At 48.3% G+C, this 24,820-nt stretch overlaps 1 protein-coding gene across 1 annotated transcript; it reads right to left on the reverse strand.

The window, feature by feature from the left end:
• Nucleotides 1-598: 598 nt before the first annotated feature.
• LOC146189666 (protein argonaute-2-like) lies at nucleotides 599-24,820 on the reverse strand. Its single transcript, XM_084605319.1, has 7 exons — nucleotides 24,750-24,820; nucleotides 23,691-23,808; nucleotides 18,504-18,681; nucleotides 8,659-9,029; nucleotides 4,996-7,026; nucleotides 3,808-4,035; nucleotides 599-910 (listed from the first exon to the last, which is right to left on the reverse strand). The coding sequence occupies exons 1-7, from the start codon at nucleotides 24,818-24,820 to the stop codon at nucleotides 599-601; spliced, it is 3,309 nt and encodes a 1,102-aa protein (XP_084461445.1).

Consider the following 24,820-nt stretch of genomic DNA (forward strand, 5'->3'; position numbering starts at 1 on the left):
GCACTGGAAGAAAGAGTCAGTTAAAAATTTAATTGTTGCAATATGGATTCTCCCGCTCCTTACGGCGTCACAACGGAGTCGATTAGATTGCGTGACAATGCATGGGAGACACTCCCGTACTTCGCTGAAAGTTATGTTTTCAGTTACCATTATAGCGTCACTGTTTCCTTTCCCTTCAAGCCAAGCAAGACCGCCTTAAATGTCATTCAATGCTATGCGCAACTCTTTCAGAGCAGGAAGGCAAGATACTGGACATGGAATGGACATGGAAACCAACGCGCGGCAGAATATTAGACCAAAATTTTAGTATAGGCTCGCTGGTTCGTTGCAAAGAGCTGATGAAAATAACGAAACTGAACAATACAAGGAAGGCACATGAAAGACATGACAGCGCCTGTCTTGTCCTGCCTATCCCGTACATGGTACGTTCACGTGCATCGCTACTTGAGACATGACGGCGGGGCGCGAGAGGTGTGTTGCGTACCATTAATATATGCGGCCACGTGTTGTAACATTCTCAAGAGTTTCACTGAATTACGTTATTGGTACGTCTCCAGACTCACCGAGGGAATAGGCGACCAATAGAGATGCTCCACCCTCAGACGAAGTACATGGAATTCTGGAAAGCCTCCATCACCTTCACTGCTGCCACGTACTCGCTGGTGGACGCTGACTCTCCCCCGCCTGCGGATGACTCGCTGGCTGCTCCAGACACATCCAGCTTGCTGGTGATGTGATGTTTGGCCCGGAAGGCAGCAAGATGCGCGTAGTACACAGGGGCCGGAATGCTGACGCTGCGCGCGCACCGGGCATACGTGTGGCAGAGGTAGAAGCTTAACTTCTGAAGCTCATCAGCCGTGAAGTTGGAGTCGTCCCACACGATGTAGTAGTGCGCCGGTCGGCTGGTGCCCTGCATGTGCACCAAAGACTATTCTTATTGACATGCACAGTTTATGCTTGCCGGTCGGCTAGTGCCCTGCATGTGCACCAAAGACTATTCTTATTGACGTGCACACTTTATGCTTGCCGGTCGGCTGGTACCCTGCATGTGCACCAATGACTATTCTTATTGACGTGCACACTTTATGCTTGCCGGTCGGCTGATACCCTGCATGTGCACCAAAGACTATTCTTATTGACGTGCACAGTTTATGCTTGCCGGTCGGCTGGTACCCTGCATGTGCACCAAAGACTTTTTATTGCCGTGCACAGTTTACACTTGACAGTCGGCTGGTACCCTGCATGTGCACCAAAGACTTGTTATTGACGTGCACAGTTTATGCTTGCCGTGTCGTTTTAACGGTTCAACGCCTCGAAACGGTGCGAATACGCTTTATGCGCACAGATTACGTGGGATGAAAACTGGCGCTGTTGGTCCGCCGCGAAGACGAGAGTCGTCGCACACCGTGTATTATACCTGCCTCTAAAGCGGAAGACACGAGGCAGGGTACATTTCGGAATAATATTAACTATACAGAGGCATATAAGTGACAGTAAATGAAGAAAATGATGACGGGTGATACGGGGTTTGAACTTCCCAAAGCGACTCAAGCTATAAGGGTATAAGGGACACAGTATTAGGGGGCCCCGGAGGTTTTATCACATCTAAGGTGCAGCGTGCACGGGCGCATAGCTTTTCGCCTGCTTTGAAAAACCGCCATGGTCGAAATTTGATCCCACGTTCTTGCATTTCTCAGTAGAGCGCTGTAACTACTGATAACGGCGGCAATTACGTTTATAAAAGAAATTGAAAATGTGAAATCAATGGCCGATCAGTGCATGTGACGCAGAGAGAAACGCATTGGTATGCGGGCTCCGATTTTGTGGGCGTCTGACATTGTTCCGCTCAGCCTTCTTTTTTCTTTTTTTTTTTCTTGGAGAGGGGGGGGGGGGGCAGTGAAGGCTTCGAAGTGCCCACGTGTATTTGCGTTTGCAAGCTGTCGCACAAAGCGTACTACGCGCCCGAACTTGGAATAGTACGTGAAAATATGTCCGCATACTCTGGGACCGGACGGTACAGCACGAACGAAAGTTAATGAATTGACCGGAAAAAAATCGAGGTCATAAGGTTTTCTGTACAATTGACACATCAATCTGAAATCTCCAGGTTGAGCTTTTGCGGAAATTTAGTGCGTTGCAGCGACCGTCAGTCCTGAGGACTGTTCACTCTGCATCTGCTTATCCCCCTAAATCCTTTTCTCTTGAAACAGACAGACATGACGCATGGGTGGGCTGAGCCAAAATGTGCACAGGAAGCCTTAGTGTCGCCACTCGCATCACCTGCGGTGCGTATGGGGTAGGGGTGCAGTGTGTAATACCCCTGTCACACGAGCAGATTTAATGTAATTCGAATCGAATGTCATTCGATGCATCGAATGTCATTCGGTTTCTTTCGGTGCTACACGGTAAAATATAATGTCATTCGCAAATGGTGGCAATTACGATCAGCTATAAAAAAAATACTGCACTTAAGGAGCACCAGTGCGCATAAAAGGCGTTTGAAATCACTGTGTAACATTTTAAAGCCGATCAAAACATTTCTGTACGATGATTCAAGCGAAAAACATTAATTTTGGCTGGTCTGTACCACTTTAGCCATAAAATTCCAAGCCAAGTATCGAGTCACCCACAAAATCTATAAATGTAAACAAATAATATGGCTATAGTGCCTAGGATATAGGCACTATAATATGGCTGAACACAGCGGAGCGCGGATACACAGTGCGGAGACGCACGGAGACACGTAGAGCACGCAGTTGACGACCAAACTGTGAGGCGCTCAGTCACAACTTTAAATAGTTCCGAGATAAACATACGGGAAGATGCGGCCATCAAGGAACACAGAGCCCAAAACGATCGTGGGTCGCTGCCATGACTGGACCAATGCTGTGAGCGAGAGTAATGCCGTTCCGCGAGAGCCTGCAGCGCGAATAATATTACACCTAAATTAACAGGTTTTAAAACAAAACTCTAGAAACATTAATTTTATATTTCACTGTGCGCAGAATATGTTGTTGCGTTACTTGCTTCTGCTGTGTATCTGGCGTCAAGAGTACACATTCGGTTCGCGATCGAATGCGAATGAGTTTCCCAAACTCATTCGATGAAGAATGTCATTCGAACCTAATGACATTAAATTTTCTCGTGTAGCAGGGGAATAATGACATTAGATTCTATGTCATTCGATACGAATGAGATTAAATTTGCTCGAGTGACAGGGGTATAACAGGGTGTGTGTAACTAACGTGCCAAAGCAGTGCATGAGCTGTATGTCACCGAAGTAACGTCTAATGTCGACCACGTGGACCAATGTTAATTAATATACGAATTTTACGGTGACAAATGAGTGAGCGGGAGACGACAGCGGGTCGGCGCTGTAAATAACTAGATAGGATCTGGCCAACACTACATGATATCCATCCTCAAAGCAGCCAGCACAACACGAAGCGCCTTCTTTTCACCCTACCATATTCGTTTTACACGGATCTCAACCCCAATGAATAAACGTTCCAGAGGTGCACTTAAATCTGCTTACGTGCATACTGAATGTGAAAGCATTTCTCTTCCCATTATGCTGGTGCATGTTTGTTCTACTAGGAATTTGTGTTTTAACGCGCTTTGCGCCTCATGTGCTGCTCCCTGGAGAGAGCCGCACGAGACTGGTGAGCTTTTTTATGCCAGCTTGCCTTGGAAACGCTTTCGTTGCCGGCCACAATCCATACTGTTTTCGGAGATTATGCTAACAGCAACGCCGGAGGTCGTTTGCTATAGTTTCGATTAAATTCGCAATATCAGGAGGTCGCTTACCTGGATGCCGAAGTGACTGCAGAGAAAGAAATCGAAGTCGAGTGGATGCGTTACATCCGAGTCGACGATAGTACCAGGAGGCACGTTTCGGAACTTGCCAACACCGTCGCGGTCATTGGCGGGCATGAACCGCGTATGGTGGCGCTTCTGCACCACGATGAAGGTCAGCGCCGGCTGGTAGTTCTCGTTTGGAGACAGCTCTTTGCACGCCAGCCGGATGGCGCTTACCTAGGAGGGTTCAGAGCGGAATATACATATATACTGAATGCAAACGAAGACTGCACACCTAAAAACTGTGGCGCCATTTATCGGATGGGATATGATCTTTCGTGCCTCCAAAATAAATTATCAGGATCACTACAAATTATTCGTCATTGTGACACGCTGGTAAGCACAAAAACCTAGCCACAAGCCTCAGTCTTTGAGCACGTACAGATTTTGAAATGTTGAATAACATTAAGAAAAGGGCTCTACAAATGAAGGACCATACAAAATTTATCGCTGTGATCTGTTCAGTATCATGGCAAATATGAACTGCTGGTTAGCTTCGCACAAAAGGGAAATGCAGAAAGAAGTACCCCTGCAGACGTAAGTAAACGGAGTATGCTATTTACTTCCAAAAATTTTCACGCTTTGCATAATTCAAAACTGGCAGTCATGGTATGTGCGAACCGGTAGTAGGCACCAGTGCCCTTTTACCTGGACAAATATTATATTCTTATCTGCAGTGCAGAAGGTGTGATTTTAGTTTAAACGGAAAAGCATGTTCCGTTTAGTTATGTCCACAGCTGCATGGCAAAGAGGCTAATTGAAAGGGTGTACCGGTTGCATCCTCTGCACTGGAGTAGATGGTATGATTGAATATTTGAGAGGAAAAAAGCTCAGGAGCTGGGTCAAGTCCGCACACACGCAAAACACGTTCATGAAGTGAAGCAGTGGTCTGTACGCCTTTAAAATTGAGGAACAGCAATTGCTTTAATTCATCAAGGATTGGAGATCTTGGCCTCCATCAAATGATGATTGAAGCGACCCAGCCCAGTGATTAGCCCGCTGTTATTAAAACAAACATTGCCCAATGCTTCTAGTAAGCTTAAAATGGAACAAAACTGTCACAAGACGAACAGTATCTAGTGGGCACTAATTTATTCCGATTATATGACCCGACATAACAAGAATGAATTCGCTTACCTCACGGTTGCGGACTTCCAAGAACTGCCCCTCACTCACGCCGTCCCTGTATAAGACGATCCGCTCCGGCTTGTGGCGCGTACTATGATAGAATGCCTTAAGCAAGTCTTTTATCATTTCCTTAAGGTCCTTGATTATCTCCACGCGGGCTTTGGCCTCTGAGTCCTCAATCTGCACCCGGATGCTGGCGTGGAACTTTGACGGTACAGAGTCTATGCTTCCGACGCAGGCGGCGATGGATGGCCTGATCTTGTCGCCCGGTGACGGGTGTGACACGTCTGCTCCGATTATGATTACTGGCTTCTGGAATAGCCTCGGCTTTTCCTGCGGAAGGAGGCTGCTGTTGATGCCACCCATCTTGGCGTTGATCTTCTGGCACAAGTTTTGGATCAGCGCAGCGTTGCACTTTTTAACCACATTGTTGTCCAAGATGCACTGGGTGCGCAGGGCGAGCTCTGTCTCCGCCACCTGCTTGATTTCTGCATAGTTTGTGGCCTTCGTGATCACAGCTACAACCATCTCCAAGCCCTTGTGCAGGGTATTTTGTTCATTGAGGACGGTTCGCATCTTCTTGCGGTTTGTGTCCACAAAGGTGATCGCTAACGGCTGCGCAATACGCATGCCCAATTCTTGACCGACGCTGATCAGCAACCTGATAAAATGTTCGATGTTGTCCTGCGCGAACCGGCTCAAGTTAAGCACCGTCCAGCGAGCCAAAGTTGCCGGCTTATAGAAGCGCTGACCTCGGAGTTCCCACGTGCCTTCGCGCGGCTTGCTCACAGAATTGTTCTCAAAAAGGAGGGATGGAGGATCTAGCACTCTACCCTTGAGCTGCGTTGGTTCAGTGTTGATCTTGATGCCGAACTCTCGCAGATATTCGTCCGAGCTTTTAACCAGATCACGAACAGACTGTCGAATCTCCATGAAGCGCTTGGAAGGTGGCTTCGCCGTGCGCTTGATCATTTCAGCAGTTTGGCTCTCGTCCAGCTTTTTGCGACAGTGCTGGCCTTCGGACAGCTCGCACATTTCTAAAGGAATGTAAACCGGATGCATCGGGCTGCCACTCTGCACGCAAGGCAAGTAAGGGTGAGACAAGCGAGTGTAACGGCTCTGGAAGTATTCCGCAACTGAGATCTCGCTGCCTTCAGACTCAAAACGAATGTCCTTAGCTGATTCCCTCGTGATCCGGACAACTTTGTACTTTCGCGGGTAGGAAAGGTGCTTCACCGTGACGCGGAGTCCTTTTAGTTCCCGGTTCATCCGGACATAGTGGTTGTCTCGCAACAAACGCAAGTCTGGAAGCGTCATCTCTCGTCGGCCGTCGCTGAGAAACCTGCAGATGAAGTCGACTAGTGGAAGCGGCTCGTAGAATGCCGTTGCCGACATGTCGACGTTTAGCATGGGCTTCCACTGGGCGGGTCGTACGCTCGTGTAGTAGCCGAACCATACCTCCCGTCCTCCTCCGAGGGCATTGTGCTCGTCGGGTCCCGGGGGTCTGAAGAATGATCGTCCAACTGGCGCCAGCTTGATCGATGGACCATGCCTCAAGACGATATCAATGGCCTGGAGGACTTCCTGAGGCACAGTGTTGACGCGGTTTCTGAAGACCGCGTGTAGAGCATCCAGGTTCACCGTGGCCGCATATTGAATCTTGATGATGAACTTCTGGATTCGGTCTTCTTCATTTAGGTCTACCGTGAAAGTGCGCTCTTGAAAGTTGAACTGGCGGCGCGTGTACAGGTTCTTGCGACCGTCGAAAGCCGGGATGCAGCTGGCCAGGTCTTGCCGGTACTTCTTGACCAAGAGCTCTATGACTATTCTGTTAATCTTCGTGCTAAGACATCGGTACTTCTTTTGCTCGGGTACCTTGGTCTCCTTGGCTGTCTCCGAGAAGATATCGACGTCGTAATGATAGACGCTACCGTTCGGTATCTCAATGCTAAAGTGGTTGGCAACAAGTTGGATAGTTCTGCCTAACTTGCCGTGGGCGGGCCGTGGCGGGAAGTGAGAGGGCAAAGTTTGCTCGATCTCCTGCGCCGTGAGAAAAAGGCACAAACAAGACATCGTCTTTCACAAGTGGTCATCTCCATAGAAGTGCGGTCGAATCCCCCAGATTTACTCTGCAGTGTATAACTTATCCTAGTCTCAACAGAAGGAGCTTCCTGCACCCCGTGTATATAGTCCCGAGCCCGTCAAACTTTGCATCTTGGGCACCTTTATAAAGTATACTATTGGAAGGTTTGCACATTGAATTCTAGAATCGCGCGACGCGGATGCCCTTTTAACCAATGTCGCTATGGCGTAGCATGTGCTAGTTACTGAAATACTTTTACAATTAAACCCGGGGCTTTTTCAATGCAATGAGCTGACTATACTTTCCCAATACGCAACGTACGGGGGTGGTCAAAAGTTCCCAAGCCACAGGGTATGCTTCTGAGCAGAATAGTCAGGCAGGTACGACAGCCCCAAATCTCAAAATACATGTGGAGGGTAGAAGAAGCATTATTCTAACCTCTGAGATAATTTTTAGCTTTAACGGGATCTCACGTGTCAGAATATGCCGACCAGAAGCAAAACCTGCGGCCTGGGAGCTTTTGACCCCCCCCTGTACGTTCTCTTAACTTGAAAGGAAGAAAGGCGTTTTCAAGATACCGAGAAGTATTTCAAAAGAGGATGAATGTTAGAAAAAATTATTTAAAGAAACCAAAAGAAAACTGCCTTTTATTTTGCATGCAGATTTCATATACGTAACTTCGTTTTCAGTAAAGAAAGTGTTCGTGCTTTTAATTGCGCTATGAAACTTTTTTTCTGAAAGATTCGATTGTTGCACATTGACAATACAGCAGACAGACGGATGCACCAATATGCATAGTACCGAAGCACTTGAGGCAAAGGCGGCACTGAGACGCTGCACCTTCTTTGGTCACCGTTAATTGAAGAAACGACGTATCTGTGCACGGTCATTACATCAAGAACTTTGCTTTAAGCTTGCGCTGACAGGGCACAAGAGTGACAAAGTGACAATGAGACAGGCACTACGATTTCCCCGTCTGATGTCAGACCCTGTTTTTTCACCTTGCAATACAGACTAGCCTGAAACGCGGCAGTGATGATGATGCTTATTGGTAATGTTTATTGGCGCAAGGGTATATGCGGGCAAATAGCAACAGAGACCGATATTGTATGGTTACTATATGTAAAATGACGAAAAGTCATGAACTTTTGTTAATGTAAAAAAAAAGGAAAAATGTCTACTGTATATGGCTGGAAATAACATTGGAAATCTAAATTCGATATACGTAAATTGAATTCCCGGTAAAGTAAGGGGCAACAAACGCTAAACGTTTCCTCCCCACTGTCGGAGAGGAATTCCGCACAGGAGCCGCAACTACGTTATTCAAAATGACTTGTTTGTTTGTTTGTTTGTTTGTTTGTTTGTTATGTGGGGTTTAATGTCCCAAAGCAACTCAGGCTTTGAGAGACGGGACTAAAGCGCCCCTATAGGCGTCAAGCACTACCATGCTACTTGACGGCAACTGCCCGTTTATTTAAGTAAATGCTTCACGATATTTAAAGGGGTGAAACCAATGTTTCATATAGCATAAGGTGATACGTATAGTATATGGCTCGAAATATATCTACTGTCGCCAAGGGCATGCTCACCCTCATCATGACATCATCAGTGGTAGTGCCAGCGTCTCCGGCTTCGGGTATCGGCTGTGCCGCCTCGCGCGGAGTGCAGGGCGGCAAAGTCGAAGGCGGCAGGCTGCCGCCCGCAGCCTCCGCAGTGGACGCCGGCCGGGGGCTTCTGGCAATGACGGGGGCATCACCGCTGCCGGCGGGCGCCGCCGCGTGTGTCGAAGGGCCGGCAGCCGCGTGTGTCGAAGGACCGGCCGCCGCGTGTGTCGAAGGGCCGGAAGGCTGGCTGGCCCCGCCGCGCTGCTGCAGAGCTTGAGCGAACGAAGCCCGCGCTGCTCGAGCGGCCCACACCGAAGGCGGGGCCACGGGCTGATCACCGCCAGCCGAAGGCACAGCTGCACACGGAAAATTCGTTTTATATCGGCTAAGCAACTACAGAGGTCCCGATGCTAGTTGGAAAAGAAAGGCTGTATAGAGCATACGAAGCTGTCAAACACGCCCCTTTCTCTACTGACTAACCCACTGAAGTCTTGTACATATGGCAGCAAATTACTAGCCAACATCTTTTGGCACATAGCTGATGCAGTGATCAATTACAACCCCATAAGAAAAGTAAGCAATTACGGAGATTGCTGAAATACTATTAATATTTCATTATTTCCATTCACGTCTCAACTAGCATAGAAGGTAAATATACACGGACCAGAGGGAGACGGTGCCCCTTCTGAGTGTCCACTGCAATGCATACGCTGTGACTTTCCATCAGCAGTTTCGCTAAGCTCCCGTTGATATTTTTGCTACGCTTCCTTGTCAAAGCGTCATTAGCAGCGCTGAATATTCTCTCGGTGTATGCGCTGAAAGGCAGTCTTAGCATAATCGCCGCCCTTTTGTTTCGCGCGTTGTTAAGAGAAAAAGCCCTAAGCTCAGATTATTGATACAACGCCGTGAAATACCGACCTCAGAACACCTGCACGGGGCCAACAATATGACAAAGTTCAGGTTTTTACAAACTGCTAGTCTGTTAGGAACAAATGTCATAATCTTGATCAATTTTTGGGGAACCTGGTTTGATAATGCTCTCCAAGATGTGGCATAACAAGCACTGCGCATCTTAGTGTCCTTCGAATCATTAGCGTTTCACTCGGTCAAGAACTGCTTCACGTGAAGGTGGTGTTAGCATGCTTGTTCAAGATATTCTGAGAGGCTTGCATCAATGATTTAGCCAGTGTTGCAAAAAAATATGGGGTTCAACTGGTGCTTAATGCACAAACTATTTTTTCTATATTCTACCGTCCACCTGATGGAAATTCAGAACGATTTTATTGCGAAAGCAATACTACTCTAGGTTTCGAGCCTTCAGCGTAGCACGGCTGGTAGCCCACTTGACGCTGTGACGTCACACCCCACGTGACACTAGGGTGTGGGCTGGCAGGAGCTGCCAACTTGGGTCTCTCGTTTCACATGGGACGGTTATGTCAGAATCAGCCTGCTAGGACCCTAGCATAGGAGTAGTATACTCCTATATGCCACTAAGACACGTCCATACGGCTTGGTTAAAGTGGGGCTTTATATGTGGGCTGAGGAAGAAGACAAAGAGAAGAACGCTCGGTCACCCGCAGCTAATGCTTTCGCTCAATACTTGGTTCAGCAGCGTTGAACCCTTGTAATTTTTTTCTTGCTTTAAAATTTTCTGTTACATGCAAATAATCTACAGAGCACTATTCTCTGGGAAGGCAACTTCGATATGCTAGCTTTAACCAACATTTCCTCAGTTGCAATAAAAGTCATCGTCTTTTGTTATAGTTTTTCATCATTTTTATTTAAGTGGGGAAAGGAAGGAGTCATGCTTTTGAGGGGTCTCTACGGAATTGTGGCCACCTGCACCTAACCAGGTCAATATTCATATATTCCTTGTATATTGTACATTGGTTTATAGGAAAAGGAAGGCGCGGCACCCGTCTTTGACCTTCAAGGTCGTTCAAAGCGAAAACCTCCGTGATGCTGACGGCTCGTAAATTAGGTTTTGGGGATACGAAGGAACCTTATGCCTTTGAGTGGAGTACGCCACGGAATTGTGGACACCTAACCAGTTCAAAGTAATGTTTTATTTTTAGAGCGCAGCTCTTTGGCGCCCGTTCCTAGGTTTCCGGCGTCGGCGTTGTGCCTCGTAACCAGCTCCACTCTCACTTCAACCTTCCTCCTTCCCTTACGGCACGATTCAGGTGTCCACAGAAACAAGTGTGACAGATACTACGCCTTTCCATTCCTGTGAACCCGTTATAAAAGGCACTCTTCAGAGCTCAAGTGGAAGACACACTGCAAAGATAATTCATGAATAATAATGCGAGCGCCCACACCGAACTGCAGGGTAACATGTGCGGTAACTCCCCGCCGGGGTGGCGCAGTGGTTACGGGGCCCGACTACTGCTCCCAAAATGCGGGATCGAATCCTGGCCTTGGCGGCCGCTTTTCGATGGAGGCGAAAAGCAAGGCGCCCGTGTGCTGTGCGATGTCAGTGCACGGTAAAGAATCCCAGGAGGTAGAAATTTCCGGAGTCCTCCACTACAGCTTCTCTCACAGCCTGAGCATGCTTGGGGACGTTAAATCCCGCAAACCAAACCAAACATATGCAGTAACCGAGCACATTAACAGAAAAAAGCATATTTTGACGTAGTTTGCGTATATACAGCTAGTTTGATAGTCCGGATCTCTAGCCGATCGAGGAAGGCCTGGCCCAGATCTAGCCCGCCCTCATTTTCCTTTAAAACATACTGCTAGAAACTCGGTGAGACGCAATTGCTTTGGCTACAGCGTTTTCAAGTCAGTTTAGAATATTTGCGAAGGTTCTTTCTTCTCGTCTGCAGCTTGTGACATTAGTCTATTCGCCGGGCAAAGCTCCTATGGCCCACGTGCTGCCTCCCGCGACCTCCTGATTACTTAATTGCTCGCTTCATTCCTCCGACCACAAAGCTTCCTTCATGACAATCAAGAACTGTTAGTGGAGGGTTCCTTGAAGGAATATGTGTGAAAAATAGAATAGTCTGTAATTGTACATGCATGTCTTGCTCGAAATATTTGCCTTAATCTATCGACAAAGGTGAAACAACTGATGAGCTGCACTCAAATTTTGCATTAGGAAGTAACATAATCGTCGGCAAATTTTTTCTTGTATATTGTACATTGGTTATAAGAAAGGAAAGGTGCAGTATATGTCTTTGACCTTCAAAGTTGTTCACATTGCACCAACGTTACTAGAAGTTTATTATAGTAACTTTGCATAGCATAACCCAAGAGCTGCCTCTCCGTTTATTAATTGGTTCATAGGAAAGGAAAGACGCAGTATTTGTCACACGTTCTGTGGACACCTAAACCGCGCCTTAAGGGAGGGGGAAGGTGTGAGTGAAAGTGGAAAAGCAGCGCAACTACCATGGAAATTGGTGCCATGGCGAAATCGCTGCATCGCGGCCAATGAAGCTTTCGGCTCGTAAGTGTGACAGATACTGAGCTTTTCCTTTTCCTACAACCAATTATTAGGTCAAACATCCACTTCCGGTTGGCGTATCGTCACATTCATTGAACGCAATCAACTGATCATCCTATCGACATAATTTCTTTTCTGCGGCATCCTCATATCATCCTTTATCGATGACATTTCGTTTGATTTTAGTTGAACGACACAACTGCTGCGGACACATTTTGCAGGCACGACCTTGCCGACACCGGCTAGAAAGGCTTTCGACTTAATAATTTCGACCACCTAGGGATTATTTACGACCCCGCCGCGGTTTCTCAGTGATTAGGACGGCCGCGGCCACTGGCAGGTGTACCTGAATACGAACCAGACTGCCGGCAGCTGCGTTTTGATGGGGGCGAAATGGAGAGGCGTCCCTGTGCAGTGCGATTTCAGTGCACATTTAAGAACCCCTGGTGGTCGAAATTACTCCGTAGCCCTCCACTACGGCTCCACTTCCTTTCCGCCTTTCACTCCCACATTTCTCCCTTTCCTTACGGCATGGTTCAGGTATCCGCGAAGAAGTGTAACACATACTGTGTCCCCCCCCCCCCCCTTCCCTATAAAACAATTTACATTTATTTACATCTTTAACGTACAGTCTTAGTCAAAAGTTTAGAGCCCAGGAGGTTTGCTTTTGAGCCACACCGCGCGGTTCATTATGCATTCTCAGAGTTACAACTTTGCTGAAGGTAAGAAGAATTTTTGTCCTAACCCCTCCAATGTGAACAACTTCCACGAATGCTAAAGAGGCGCCCACTAGACGGATTAGAAACAGACCCCTTGAATCTAAACTTTTGACAAAGGGTGTACATTGACATAGTACAGCACCGAAGCGGCCGCCGCGGTCTGGTTAGAATCCAGGTACTCCTTTTCAGTTGCCCATTCTTTAGACCACTGAGCCACTGCGGCAATGCATGGAAAAGAGGTTTTGTTTATGGGATTTAACGTCCCAAAGCGACTCAAGCTACGTGAGAGACACTCTCGTAAAGGGCTTCTGAAAATTCGGCCACCTGGAGTTATAACTTTGCACTGCTGGGCAAGGCGCAAAGTTTCCGTGGGCTGTGCGATCGCATCCAACTGCACCCCGCCGGGGTGCGCAGTGGTTATGGCGCTCGACTACTGTGCCCAAGGACGCGGGATCGAATCCCGGCCTCGGCGGCCGCTTCTCGGTGGAGGCGAAAAGCAAGCGCCCGTGTGCTGTGCGATGTCAGCGCACGTTAAAGAACCCCAGGTGGTCAAAATTTTTGGAGTCATCCACTACGGCGTCTCTCATAGCCTGAGTCGCTTTGGGACGTGAAACCCCACAAACCAACCAAGACATCCAACTGCACACGGTCGCCTTGGCTTTCGCCTGCAGCGAAAAGCGACCGCTGCGGCCGGGAGAGGTACTTTGTGGTTACTAGATTTATGGTTAAGGTGAGCACTCTTGAAAGAAATACATGTGAATGTGATGCTGCTTTTGAGCGCGTGGCTAAGTAGATCGAGGTGCTCCCGTAATGAAACAATGCACAGTTATGCATTGCTAGGTTAATTATCTTGCGCTAGAGTTTGGCAACTTTTCACATATGATATACGTACTTTTGTTAATCAGTTTTCAGGACATGAGAAAAGAAAATATGGCATATAAGCGCCACTGGCGATATCTTGATTTCAGTATAGCTGATGTCAAAACATGACAGTCCGACTTTCAGATAGTGGGGTCTTCGAACAGCGGCTAACAGTAGAACTATTGTCTGCGATTCCGGATGATGCGTCCTGGATAAGTTTTCCCCTATATTCTAGTGCTACCCCTACGACACCGTGGCTCAGAAACTTAACGGACAACTTGCGGAATCTTAAACCAGTCTCTTCAAGGCTTGTTATCCAACAGAAAGGTCTCGCTCGCAGACTCCACTCTCGCTTTATACGAAGAAACGAGCCGAGGGAAGTTATCCTTTTTAAGCAAACTCAGGAACGTCTCCACTCCAAGATGTCTCAGGAAGACGGGTCGGAAGAGTATGCTTTGAATACCGCCTCTTTATATGTGAAATAAATAATGAATTGTGAGGGGATTCTCCAACGCCTTGATCCTCGAGTGGGACTGGGTTCGGCCCAGTGTAGTCTGGTAACGAGAATTTTCGATTGGAAGCCAAGCCTTGCAGAGAAGCTGACTTAAGAGTTCCGCAAGTTGTTCATTGCATCAGTGTTCTGCAGCTACTTCGCAGCAAAGCAACCATGGTTCATACACTGCGCTGATCATCGAGAGTGCATGACCCGCAACGATAGCCCGAGGGCGAGCAACCCGACGTCTTTGCCATTTTACTTAGACGTGTGCGCTCAGCCCAAACGAAGCCTGTTACAACAGTAACCCAACAAACTAACAAAACCAACCTATACAAAGCCGTCCAGTACCCAAAAAACTAACCCAACAAACTAACAAACTAACAACTAACAAAACCGACCTATACAAAGCCAGTCCAGTACCCAAAAAGGGGGTCTAAATATTGCTTAAATTACATCAATCGATTTACAGGAAAGGAAGGGCGCAGTACCTGTCACAAAATTATTACTGTGGACACATGAACCGCGAGGAAGGAAGATGGGAGTGAAAGCGGAAGAAGAAAGGAGTGACGTAGTTGAGGGCTCCGGAGCAATTTCTACCACGATGGGATCTTCGTGCACTGGCATCGCACAGCGTGCGTTTCGCCTCCATTTAAACGCAGCTGCCGGCGGTTTCGGCGGGGCAAAACACCGCTTGAACTCAGTTAATCAAGCGAAACATCCGTTAAGCATGGTTTTTTATGGCTACTTTGTACACAGTCTGAGCCAGGGAGATGCACCGGTTGCACCTGAGAGCTCAGGTAGTAGACGCCACAGCGTCCTTAACGTCGCCTTTTCATCCTGAGGATTGTTTTCTTTTGTTTTGATGAAATATCGCTTTATTCGAAAGGAAATGCACAGTCACACTTGTTCCGTCGGCGCCTGATTCAAATTGATTTTTGGTGAAAGGAAGATTCAATATCTGTCTCACTCTTCGGTGGACACCTACACTTAATTAGATAAGATAAAGTTCACACCACTTTTTCATTCCGCCATCTTTTCACTGCACCACGCATCATCCAAGGTCAACCTGTCCGGCCACTCGGCCTTCAAAAAAAAAGGTGATGTGACCTCTACCTTACCAAGCGTAGTGTGCACAATTCCTTGGCGTCCACCCAAAAGTGTACTGTGCCTTCCTTTCCCCAAAAACCTAACTTAAAGAAAAGTGATTTTGCCCCGCCGCGGTGGCGCAGAGGTTAATAAGATACCCGACTACTGCGCCCGAGTGCCTAGGTTAGAACCCGACTACCAGCGGCTGCGTTTCGATGGGGGCGAAACGGTGAGGCGTACATGTGCTGTGCGATTTCAGTGTGCACGTTAAAGATCCACAGGTGGTTGGAGTTGCTTCGCAGCCATCCACTACTGCTCCTCTTTCTTTCACTCCCACCTTCCTCCTTTATCTTATGGTGCGGTCGGGCGTCCACAGAAAAAAAAAAGTGTGATATATTAAAACTATGAAATGCAAATCAAAACAGAGAGGCTTCCGTGCGCTGTGCGATGTCAGTGCACGTTAAAGATCCCCAGGTAGTCGAAATTACTCCGCAGCCCTCTAATATGGTTCCTCTTTTCACTTTCACTCGCATCTTCCCTTCCGTTATGGTGCGGCTCAGGTGTCCACAGAGCAAGTGTGACAGACACTGTTCCTTTGTTTTCCTGTAAACGAATTATTATGATTACTATAACTATTACTATGATATGATTACTATGGCGTCTACTCAAAAGAAGAAGCTAGATCATCAACCTCGGAAGGAAACTGCAGCCATGAAATTAGGAGACGCCTGCTTCTGGGAAAGAGAGCAATGGTTAGCCTTGACCGCCTAGTAAAGAGCAGATACATTAGTCTGCCAACCAAGATCCGTATAACTCGTGCTATGGTCTTTCCAGTTGTGATGTATGGATGCGAGAGTTGGACTGTGAAAAAGGCTGACCGCCGAAGAATTGACGCGTTTGAATTGTGGTGCTGGCGAAGACTCTTGAGAGTTCCTTGGACTGCCAGAAGATCAAATCAGTCGATATTGTCGACCATAAACCCTGACTGCTCATTGGAGGGTCAAATTCTAAAGTTAAAGCTCAGCTACTTTGGTCATCTGATGAGAAGAGAGGAGTCGCTGGAGAAAGATTTGATGTTGGGAAAGGTTGAGGGTCGCCGGAGAAGGGGTAGGCAGCGAACGCGATGGTTAGATGGCATCCTCGAGGCACTGCAGATGAAGTTATGTGATGTTAGGAAGATAGTGAGAGACCGGAAATCGTGGCGTGACATGGTCCATAGGGTCACGAAGAGTCGGACACGACTTAACGCCTGAACTGAACTGAGATCATCAACCCTAATTCAAACCGTCAGACCATACATAACAATGCTTACAGCGCTTTTGCTCGTATTAGGTTCAAACCATGCTTAAGTCCCAGCAAAGATTTGTTTTGGCTCATTTTTAGTGGAGGATAGGTATGTTGTTGAACGTCAAACGACCCCGAATCAACGTCATTCGGACTCGGCGAGATGTTGTGGCGTCTTGAGTAATAGTACTGAAGATTTAAGGCAGACCAACGATAACGTGTGCGCATTGCAACAGCCTTACCGGGTGCTTTTTAGGTCCAGAATTTTAAGGTTAACTAGCTTCAGATTTATTTTAGCCGTGGGGCTATATATACATATATATCTAAAGCTATGACGAACGCCAAGTATGAGGCCGTATTCTTCATTTGGTTCGTTGATTAACTCAATGCGTTAACTTTTTAATTTCCATTTTAGGGGGCATGTCGCGTGCGCAGAATTGGAGCTCGTCCTGCAAATATAAGGCAGCATGCGCACGTAACGAGCGACGCGCGCGCCACGAGCGGCGGGGCGCGCGTTCAGAGCGAGAAGGTGCCGCGAACTCGCCGCAGCGGCTTTATGATGACTACTCGAGAAAAAAAATTTGGCAGCCCAAAGGCAGGCTGGATTTGGCAGCTATCAGCAGCGGCGCACAGGCTCCCGTTGCCGTGGTGGCGAAAATAGTCCGTTACGGCGCTCACTCGGGACGCCAAACTAGCCACAGGTGGCGCTGAACGCAGCGCCGTCGATGGAGGCTCCTAGCGGGCGCACGGTGCCTATAGCCGAGAAAAAAATTTCCTAATTAAATTTGTTACAAGGCTCACAATTGTCGTCCTGATAGCCGCCTAATCAGCGGTACACGTCGCGAGCAGCCGCTGCCGGAGCAATCCACGCGGGACGCGCACGCTGACAATGCGTTTGCGATGTGAAACCGCATATCAGGCTAACATCTGTGGGCTTTGTTGGCGCCCTGATTTTTTTAGATTTTTCTTATGATTTTACTTCTTGGATGTACTACTGGAGCACGAGCTTCAATTCTGCCAATGCAACATACTCTACTCCCTAATATAAAATTAAAACAAGGTAGCATATTTGATTCATTACCATTTTGTTACCGTTTAATTTTTTATCCCCAGGGCTAAATATAAATCCAGTTTACCTCCAGAAATTTTGGACCTACTAATGAAATGAATTGGCACTGAGCAATCTACACCGGACGCGCCCGCTCGTTACGAGCCTTGTTACCGGCGCTGTAATTTTTCTGTATTATTTTATCGTGGCCATTTTTAAGTTCCGCAATTCCTTGACCCCATAAAATAAAAAAAAAATGGGTTAGCGTGCCCAGTTAGTCAGCGAACTATTTGAGCATTTTCCTCTTGCCTGGTGCCCTTAATAGTCCCCGATGTAGTCCCAGGGCTAAACAAACACAAAGCCAGTTATATTTTTGAAAATTTCAGGCCTCCTAGGGAAACGGTATAAATGGCGTCGGTGGAGCTCAGGCATCAGTAGTTGCTCAGCCACAGCGCAATCAAGGTTTGAATATGGCAACGCTGTATTATGCACGAGGACACTGGGAACGCGTGAATTACGTACATAGCGCGTCGCCGTTCACAATTGCTGGTAAGGACGCAGAGTAGACCTCGTGGTGCCCTTCCGATCGTAGAGCATCGGCGCCCGCAATCGCACGCGACAGGACGGCTAGGACGACCTTCTGAAGTCGTGACTCCAGCGGCTGAGTCAAACGCGATCTGAAGGCCGTATACTGTCATTTCGGTTGATCTTTTGGTATGATCGCACTACAACACCGACGGGCCAGCAAAATTTATGCATTTGTTTGAGCCTCCTCGCAAAAATATATCGCTCAAGAGCGCTATGATCTGAGTAGGTTAGGCCTAACGCCGATTGCTGCTCAGAATCATCTCGATCGTAAGACCGCGGAAACATGGAAAAAAATTCGCTACTGACGTGGCTGCTGCTGCGGCTGCTGTTGTGGCGGTGCCTGCTTTTGTGGCTGCTGTTGTGACGGTGCCTGTTTCAGCGGCTGCTGCTGTGGCGGTGCCTGCTTTCGCGGCTGCTGCTGTGGCGCTGCCTGCTTCTGTGGCTGCTGCTTTGGCGGTATCTGCTTCTGTGGCGGCTGCTGCTGCTGCGGCGGCGGTTGTGGCGGCGGCTGCTGCTGCTGCTGCTGCGGAGGTGGTGGCGGCGGCTGCTGCTGCTGCTGCTCTTGCTGCTGCTCTTGCTGCTGCTGCTGCTCTTCCTGTTGCTGCTGCTCTTGCTGTTGCTGCTGGTTTCTAGAGTTTGCCCTCCTCGCCTCCTTCTTCCTGGCTCTTTTGCTTTTCTTATCCATCTCGAGGCGCAAGACAAATCAGCACTCACGATAGCTTCTGCAGACGATGTGATACAGAGGCTGCGTTCTCAGTGCATTCCGTTTTTATTAGATTTTCCTCGCTCCGCAATTGGTTGGTGCAACAAGCTCTATTGCTATTGGCGGATGTCGTTCACGACGTGCGCTTCCCGAACTTTGGCGTACGGCGTGTTCCAATGCCATTGGCTGAGGCGAGCGACGACGTGCACGTGCCAGTGCTGTGCTAAAAAGAAACGTAACGTGTGGTAGTAAATAAAAACGTAATAAAAAATGAATGAGACCAAACGGAACCGCCGTATTATAACAAATGTGGCCGACAAGATATATGAAAAAGTGCGTGTAGTGGGGGAACTGTGCCACCATGTACCATATGTTTCCTGTGGCCGCGAAAAGAGCCCGTTATTACCAAAGATGCATAGCCCCAGTCTACAGCAGTGGGACGCCATTCTGACGACCCCGACACAAACGCACAGCTCATGCTTCTGAGCTCGTATCTTGAGCTCCAGAGTTTTATCCCCCGACTTGCTGAACACGCCACCGAGGAACAAGAGATTCTGGCCTGCATTTAAGTGTTCACCGGATCGCCCTTCATTTTTTAAGGGGTTGGGGAGGATCCGTGCCATACTACTGCTACAGCTGGTGACAAAGGCTAAGGTGACGGCGAAAGCCGAAAAGACACAGGTCTAATGAAAACCGGTCATCATAGCTCTAAATCTCTCTCTCTCTCTCACGCCCCATGTCCTACGCCTTTCCAAAATAAATTCATTTGCAACTACTGCTAGAATGTCAGCTTAACCATCGCCATAATGGGAACGCAATGCACCAGACACGTCTCATACTGAAGCGCATTGCGCGTGTGTACTGCAGTTTAACGTGTACTATGCGATGTCTGCACGTTAAAGCAGTGGAAACCTCTGCACTCCTCCACGCTTAGTTCTTCAGCCGATGTCGCTTTGTCCCGTTAAACTCTGCATGAAAAAGCCATCTGCACCGAGGACGTGAAATTAAAGTGCTTTGCAGGACTTTTTGGCGAGTTAATTGAAACAACAGGGTGCAAAAACAAAGTCGGATCAAAGGGGAAACCACACACGCATGCCGGTTTGAGTCCGCTCCTGTTTCATGCATTTTTCTGTGTAGTGTTCTTTGTTCCCGCGGTAATAGCAGTTAATATGAAAGTAGAAGGCGTAAATCTGACTTGTCACAGGAGCTGTTTTGGTTTGGTTTGTGGGCTTTAACGTCCCAAAGCAACTCAGGCTATGAGAGACGCCATAGTGGAGGACTCCGGAAATTTCGACCAGCTGGGGTTCTTTAACGTGCACTGACATCGCACAGCACACGGGCGCCTTGCTTTTCGCCTCCATCGAAAAGCTGCCGCCGAGGCCGGGCATAGAGGGACTCCTACAGAAGACAGAAGCGTGAACCACGGTCGCGGTTGAAGTGACTCAACGGCACCGTCGAACGCAGATATCATTCGTCTCTCATTTCGTTCATGTCCATGCAGCGGTACCCAAGTGGGGCCTGTCAAGGCCTTTGAAGTTGCTAAATAAGAGCGCCGTTAGTAACCAGCAAGTAAAATTAAAGAGCACTGGAGAATCTGCATTGGAGTAATGCGAAAGCACGGATGCTGCTGTTGGTTGATTCTGGTTGATTCTAGTTGCTTAATTCACTTCTTGTTTACCCATTTCAGTCTTTGGTACTTTCAAATTGCGCGCAAATCCCTTCCTATGCCCTTTTTGGCCCTACTTCCAGTTGCGTGACGTCACATTCTTGACGTCACATTATTTCATTTCTTGTTTACGCATTTTAGTCTTCGGTAGTTTCAAATTGCGCGCCAATGCCTTACTATGCCCTTTTTGGCTCGACTTCAGGTTGCGGACCTCACATCTTTGACGTCACCCTAACTGACTGATTTAATTTGATACATTCAAATGTTACTCCAAGCCATTCGCTAATGAAACCATTTTTGCCTTCACTTTTTCATTTTTTGCCTCTAATTAGTTACCTAATTAACTTATTGGCCTAATTAAGTTTTCGCACACTTTACATCACTCGCTATAAATGGACACCACTCATTAACCTCTACTACTTCTCAATTACTCATAATTGCTGTGGACACGATTTTGTGTGTTTTTCCTCTAATTAATTACCTAATTATCTTATCGGTCTAATTATTATTTCGAACAGATTATTACTTCACCCTCTATCGATTGACATTACTCATAAACCTCTGCCACTTCTCAATTACTCACAACTGCTGCGGACACGAGTTTGCGTACACGGTCTGCGGACAGAAATCTGTGAACATAGCGAAGTAACGCTTTCGCGTTAATAACTGTCGTTATTTGTCGACACTGCATTGAGATGAGCACAGCTTTCAGCCTTTCACACTTCTTGACCGCGCCAGGAAGGTGGGAATAAAAGAGAGGAGGAGGTTCCCTGGTGGAGGGATGCTGAATAACTTCGACCATCTGGGAATCTGAAAATTGCAGTGACGTCGCACAGCACACCGACGCATTTACTTTTCGCCTCCATCGAAACACGGCCCCTATCGTGTTCGAACTCGCGTATTCCGATACTGTAGCCGTACGTCTGAACCACTGATCCACTGCGGTTAGGGATTCCTCACTGCATCTGATTTTTGTACAATAGAAGTAGAGTGATTTGGGCGAGTTAGTAGCGATTCAATGGAGCTAGGGTGGCGGGATTAATACAAGTAGTAGTAGTATAAAACTTTATTCCCCAAATGGGAAGCGGTTCAAAGGTTGGGGCCTTGAGCTGCAGGTGGTGTTCCTAGGTACAGGATCCCATTGGTTCTTGCTGCCTCTTCGGCCCCCTCGACCAGCGCTAGCTGATCTTGAGGATCGGAGCTGGACAGAAGCCCCTCCCACTGCTCGAGCCACGGGTTTGTTATTTTGGGCTCTATCGGATACGCCCGACAGCCCCATGTGGAGTGGTAGAGGATGGCTACCTGTTCGCACCACACGCATTCTGGAGTGTATTGCGTAGGCCAAATCTTACTGTATATGTGCGACTTGGGTATGAAAACTGTTGAGGCTCGGAGTAGAGCCCATTGTGCAAGAAATTTGTTGTAGAGGATCGCTACCAACTCGCCCAAATCTCTATACTTTCTTGTACAATTTCTTATACAAATGTCTTGTACAATGTATACAATGGCTCTCCTCCGCGTCTCAACAGTTCCTGTATTAATCCGGCCACCTAGCTCCATCACGCTCGTCCTGTGTTCGTCCTTTCTTTAGCCCCCGTACCCCCCCCCCCCCCCCCCCCCCCCGCTTTCCCCACTTCTCCCATTCGTATTCTCTCGCCCTGTTCGTTGCAAAAATGATTTTGGTACCTCGCGTTCGTATGCTTAGTCTCGACATTGGTAACTACTAAACTGTTTGTTTTATGCCCATGCTGAGTTAAAGAGTGAACTGCACTGTACGAAATGATTTCGCGGGTAAGCGCTACCAGGGAAATTGAACCAGCGAGCTGGCGCAAAGTAGACCACGTCAGGCCACCTGACCCTATGGTTTGGTTTGGTTTGTGGGGTTTAGCGTCCCAAAGCGACTCGGGCTATGAGAGACGCCGTAGTGGAGCACTCCGGAAATTTCGACCACCTGGGGTTCTTTAACGTGCACTGACATCGCACAGCACACGGGCGCCTACGGACATGACCTCTTCTTTTAGCTGTCGCGGCGGCTCGAGCGGCGAGAGCGACGTTCCAACTCGTTGGAAATTTCTCGCTCTTGTCGCTGCCGCTCGTCGCTCAGTTTACTCAATCGCATGCATGTGAACCAGCCTGAAGTGGAATTATTGCGAATTGGTTTAAAGAAAAGAAAAGACGCAGCATCTGTCACATGGCTTCGTGGACACCTGAACCCCGCCGTAAGGGAAGGAAGGAAGGTGAACGAGAAAGCGGAGTGGAGTGCTGCGGAATAATTTCGACAAGATGTCTACTCCCCTTTATCCCCATCCATGGCCATGAGCCTTCCCATTCAATAAAGGACATTCAATCAATCAATATAGGGATCTTTAACGTGGACTGGGATCGCAAAGCACGCGGACGCCTTAGAGTTTCACTTCAATCGAAATTCGGCTGCCGTGATCGTGTTCGAACCCGGGTACTCTGACGCAGTAGCCGAACGTCTGAACCACTCAGCTACCGCGGCGGGCCAAATAAATGTGGCCGCTGTAAAGTGTACATTGTAAATCTCTTTACAAGAGGAAATCCATAGTCATATTTCTCAACGCGGGCTTCTGAACCACTCCGCGGGAAGGTGGAAATGAAATAAAGGTGGTTTGTTTTAGGGGTTTATTGTCCCAAAGCTACTCAAGCGGTTCCAGTGGAGGGCTGCTGAATGCTTTTACGGGGGTGCATGTTTCAAGGTAGATGTTTTTTGAGACGTTCTCTCTGAAGCGCCGAGTGATAGAGGTGAGGATAGTGTCATTTGCTGAGATGCGCGAATGTCTCCAGCACACACCAAACAGTGGATGGGGGGGGGGGGGGGGTAAGGTTCAAGTATTGGGCTTTCACGAAAACCCCCACTCTATTGTGGAGGCCCAACTGCAGAAGGCGTTCTGTGGAAGTTGATTGGCAGGTGTAGGGCTGTCTTGAAGGCCGCGCGTAACATGGTGTCCAAACCTTATGTCTCTTGCTTGTTGAGTCGCAGATAGAGAATTGCGTATGAGAAACGGCTCAGGACAAAGCGTGAATGTAACGAAATCGGTCGTACTCCATACCTCTGCGGGGCCGGAACTCTGCGTATAAGGAAGGATATCGCGCCTGTCACCTGCTTGAGTTTTTTTATGCTTATGGGGCTCTTGTCGTTGTCCTGGATGTTCCAGAACTCTGAGGGTTCCTCCACTGGAACGGTACTGTCAAGTTCAATGACAATGCAGTGGACTTTTCTGAGGAGCAAGACAATACGATGATTTGGGCGTGTTGAGTGTATGTGGCAGCGTTTCGCAAGGTACCCTCTATGAATGAAATTATAATTAGTGGTTTATTAGGTGATGTGCATGCTTAGTTGACGGGCACGGCGTCTGCGATAGTCCTGGCTGCCTCCAAGGCTCGCATCGCCGAGATATCGAGATTATGCTGCAGTGGACGCTCCAGAGTGCAGGCGAGAACGCTGAAGTTGTGCGTACAGTCCCGCGGATCGAAGTCGCAAAGGTCAATAGTTTCGCTTGGCACATTAACCTTCGTGAGGACTATGGCATGGAGGTCGCGTTCGGAGTATACGGCCTAGCTTTCAGCGGAGCGAGATCGAGCGACGCCGTGGCTCAAGGTGAAAAGGGGCCGCGGGGGCACCAAAAACTGTGTTCATCGGGCCTTAAAATGGTCAGCGTGGGCCGCTCACCTCCACGGGACACTCGGGGGTAAAATATGGGCAGGTGGTTCGGGCAGTTGGCGGACGTCGCCCTCTTTTCACGGAACCGACGAGAAGCGCTTCCATTTTCCACGTAATGGGGAACAAGAAGTTCGCCTGCCATCTCTAACGGGCACTAAAATAGCACAACGCAAGCACGCGCTTGCGTTTTTTGATCATCGAAACGTGGCTGCCGCGGTTGTTTCGATCCCTCGTGCTCCGGTTAAGTAGCCGACCGTCTTAAGCACCCAGCTACTGCGGCGGGTGGCCGCTCTTCCCTCAGTATGCTCCTTGTTTGCTTGTTTTATGCGTGGAGTGTTTTCTGTGTAGACTGTCGCGAACGTACTTAATAGCTCAGCACCAGCACATTTGCGAGTGTGGGGTGTGCGTGCGCTCGAAGTCTCTCGAACTGTTGTGCCATCTATCGAACCACGTATGAACGATACATGGCAAAATCGCAGCGAAATGTTGCATACATACCTTGCTGCTTCGTCGAAAGGGGGCCGTGGCCGCAGTCGCGCCCGCAGCTGCACGTTGCCAAAAACCCTCAT

This window comes from Amblyomma maculatum, chromosome 5 (genome assembly GCF_055883805.1).
Source record: "Amblyomma maculatum isolate TAMU_Amacu chromosome 5, ASM5588380v1, whole genome shotgun sequence".
Lineage (NCBI taxonomy): Eukaryota > Metazoa > Arthropoda > Arachnida > Ixodida > Ixodidae > Amblyomma > Amblyomma maculatum.

Coding starts and splice junctions, on each gene's coding strand:
- LOC146189666 (XM_084605319.1), bottom strand. CDS start 24,820: ATGAGGGTTTTTGGCAACGTGCAGCTGCGGGCGCGACTGCGGCCACGG. Junction 23,809..24,749: donor CCTTTCGACGAAGCAGCAAG/GTATGTATGCAA, acceptor CTTGCTCCTCAG/AAAAGTCCACTGCATTGTCA. Junction 7,027..8,658: donor CTGATGATGTCATGATGAGG/GTGAGCATGCCC, acceptor CTCACGGCGCAG/GAGATCGAGCAAACTTTGCC.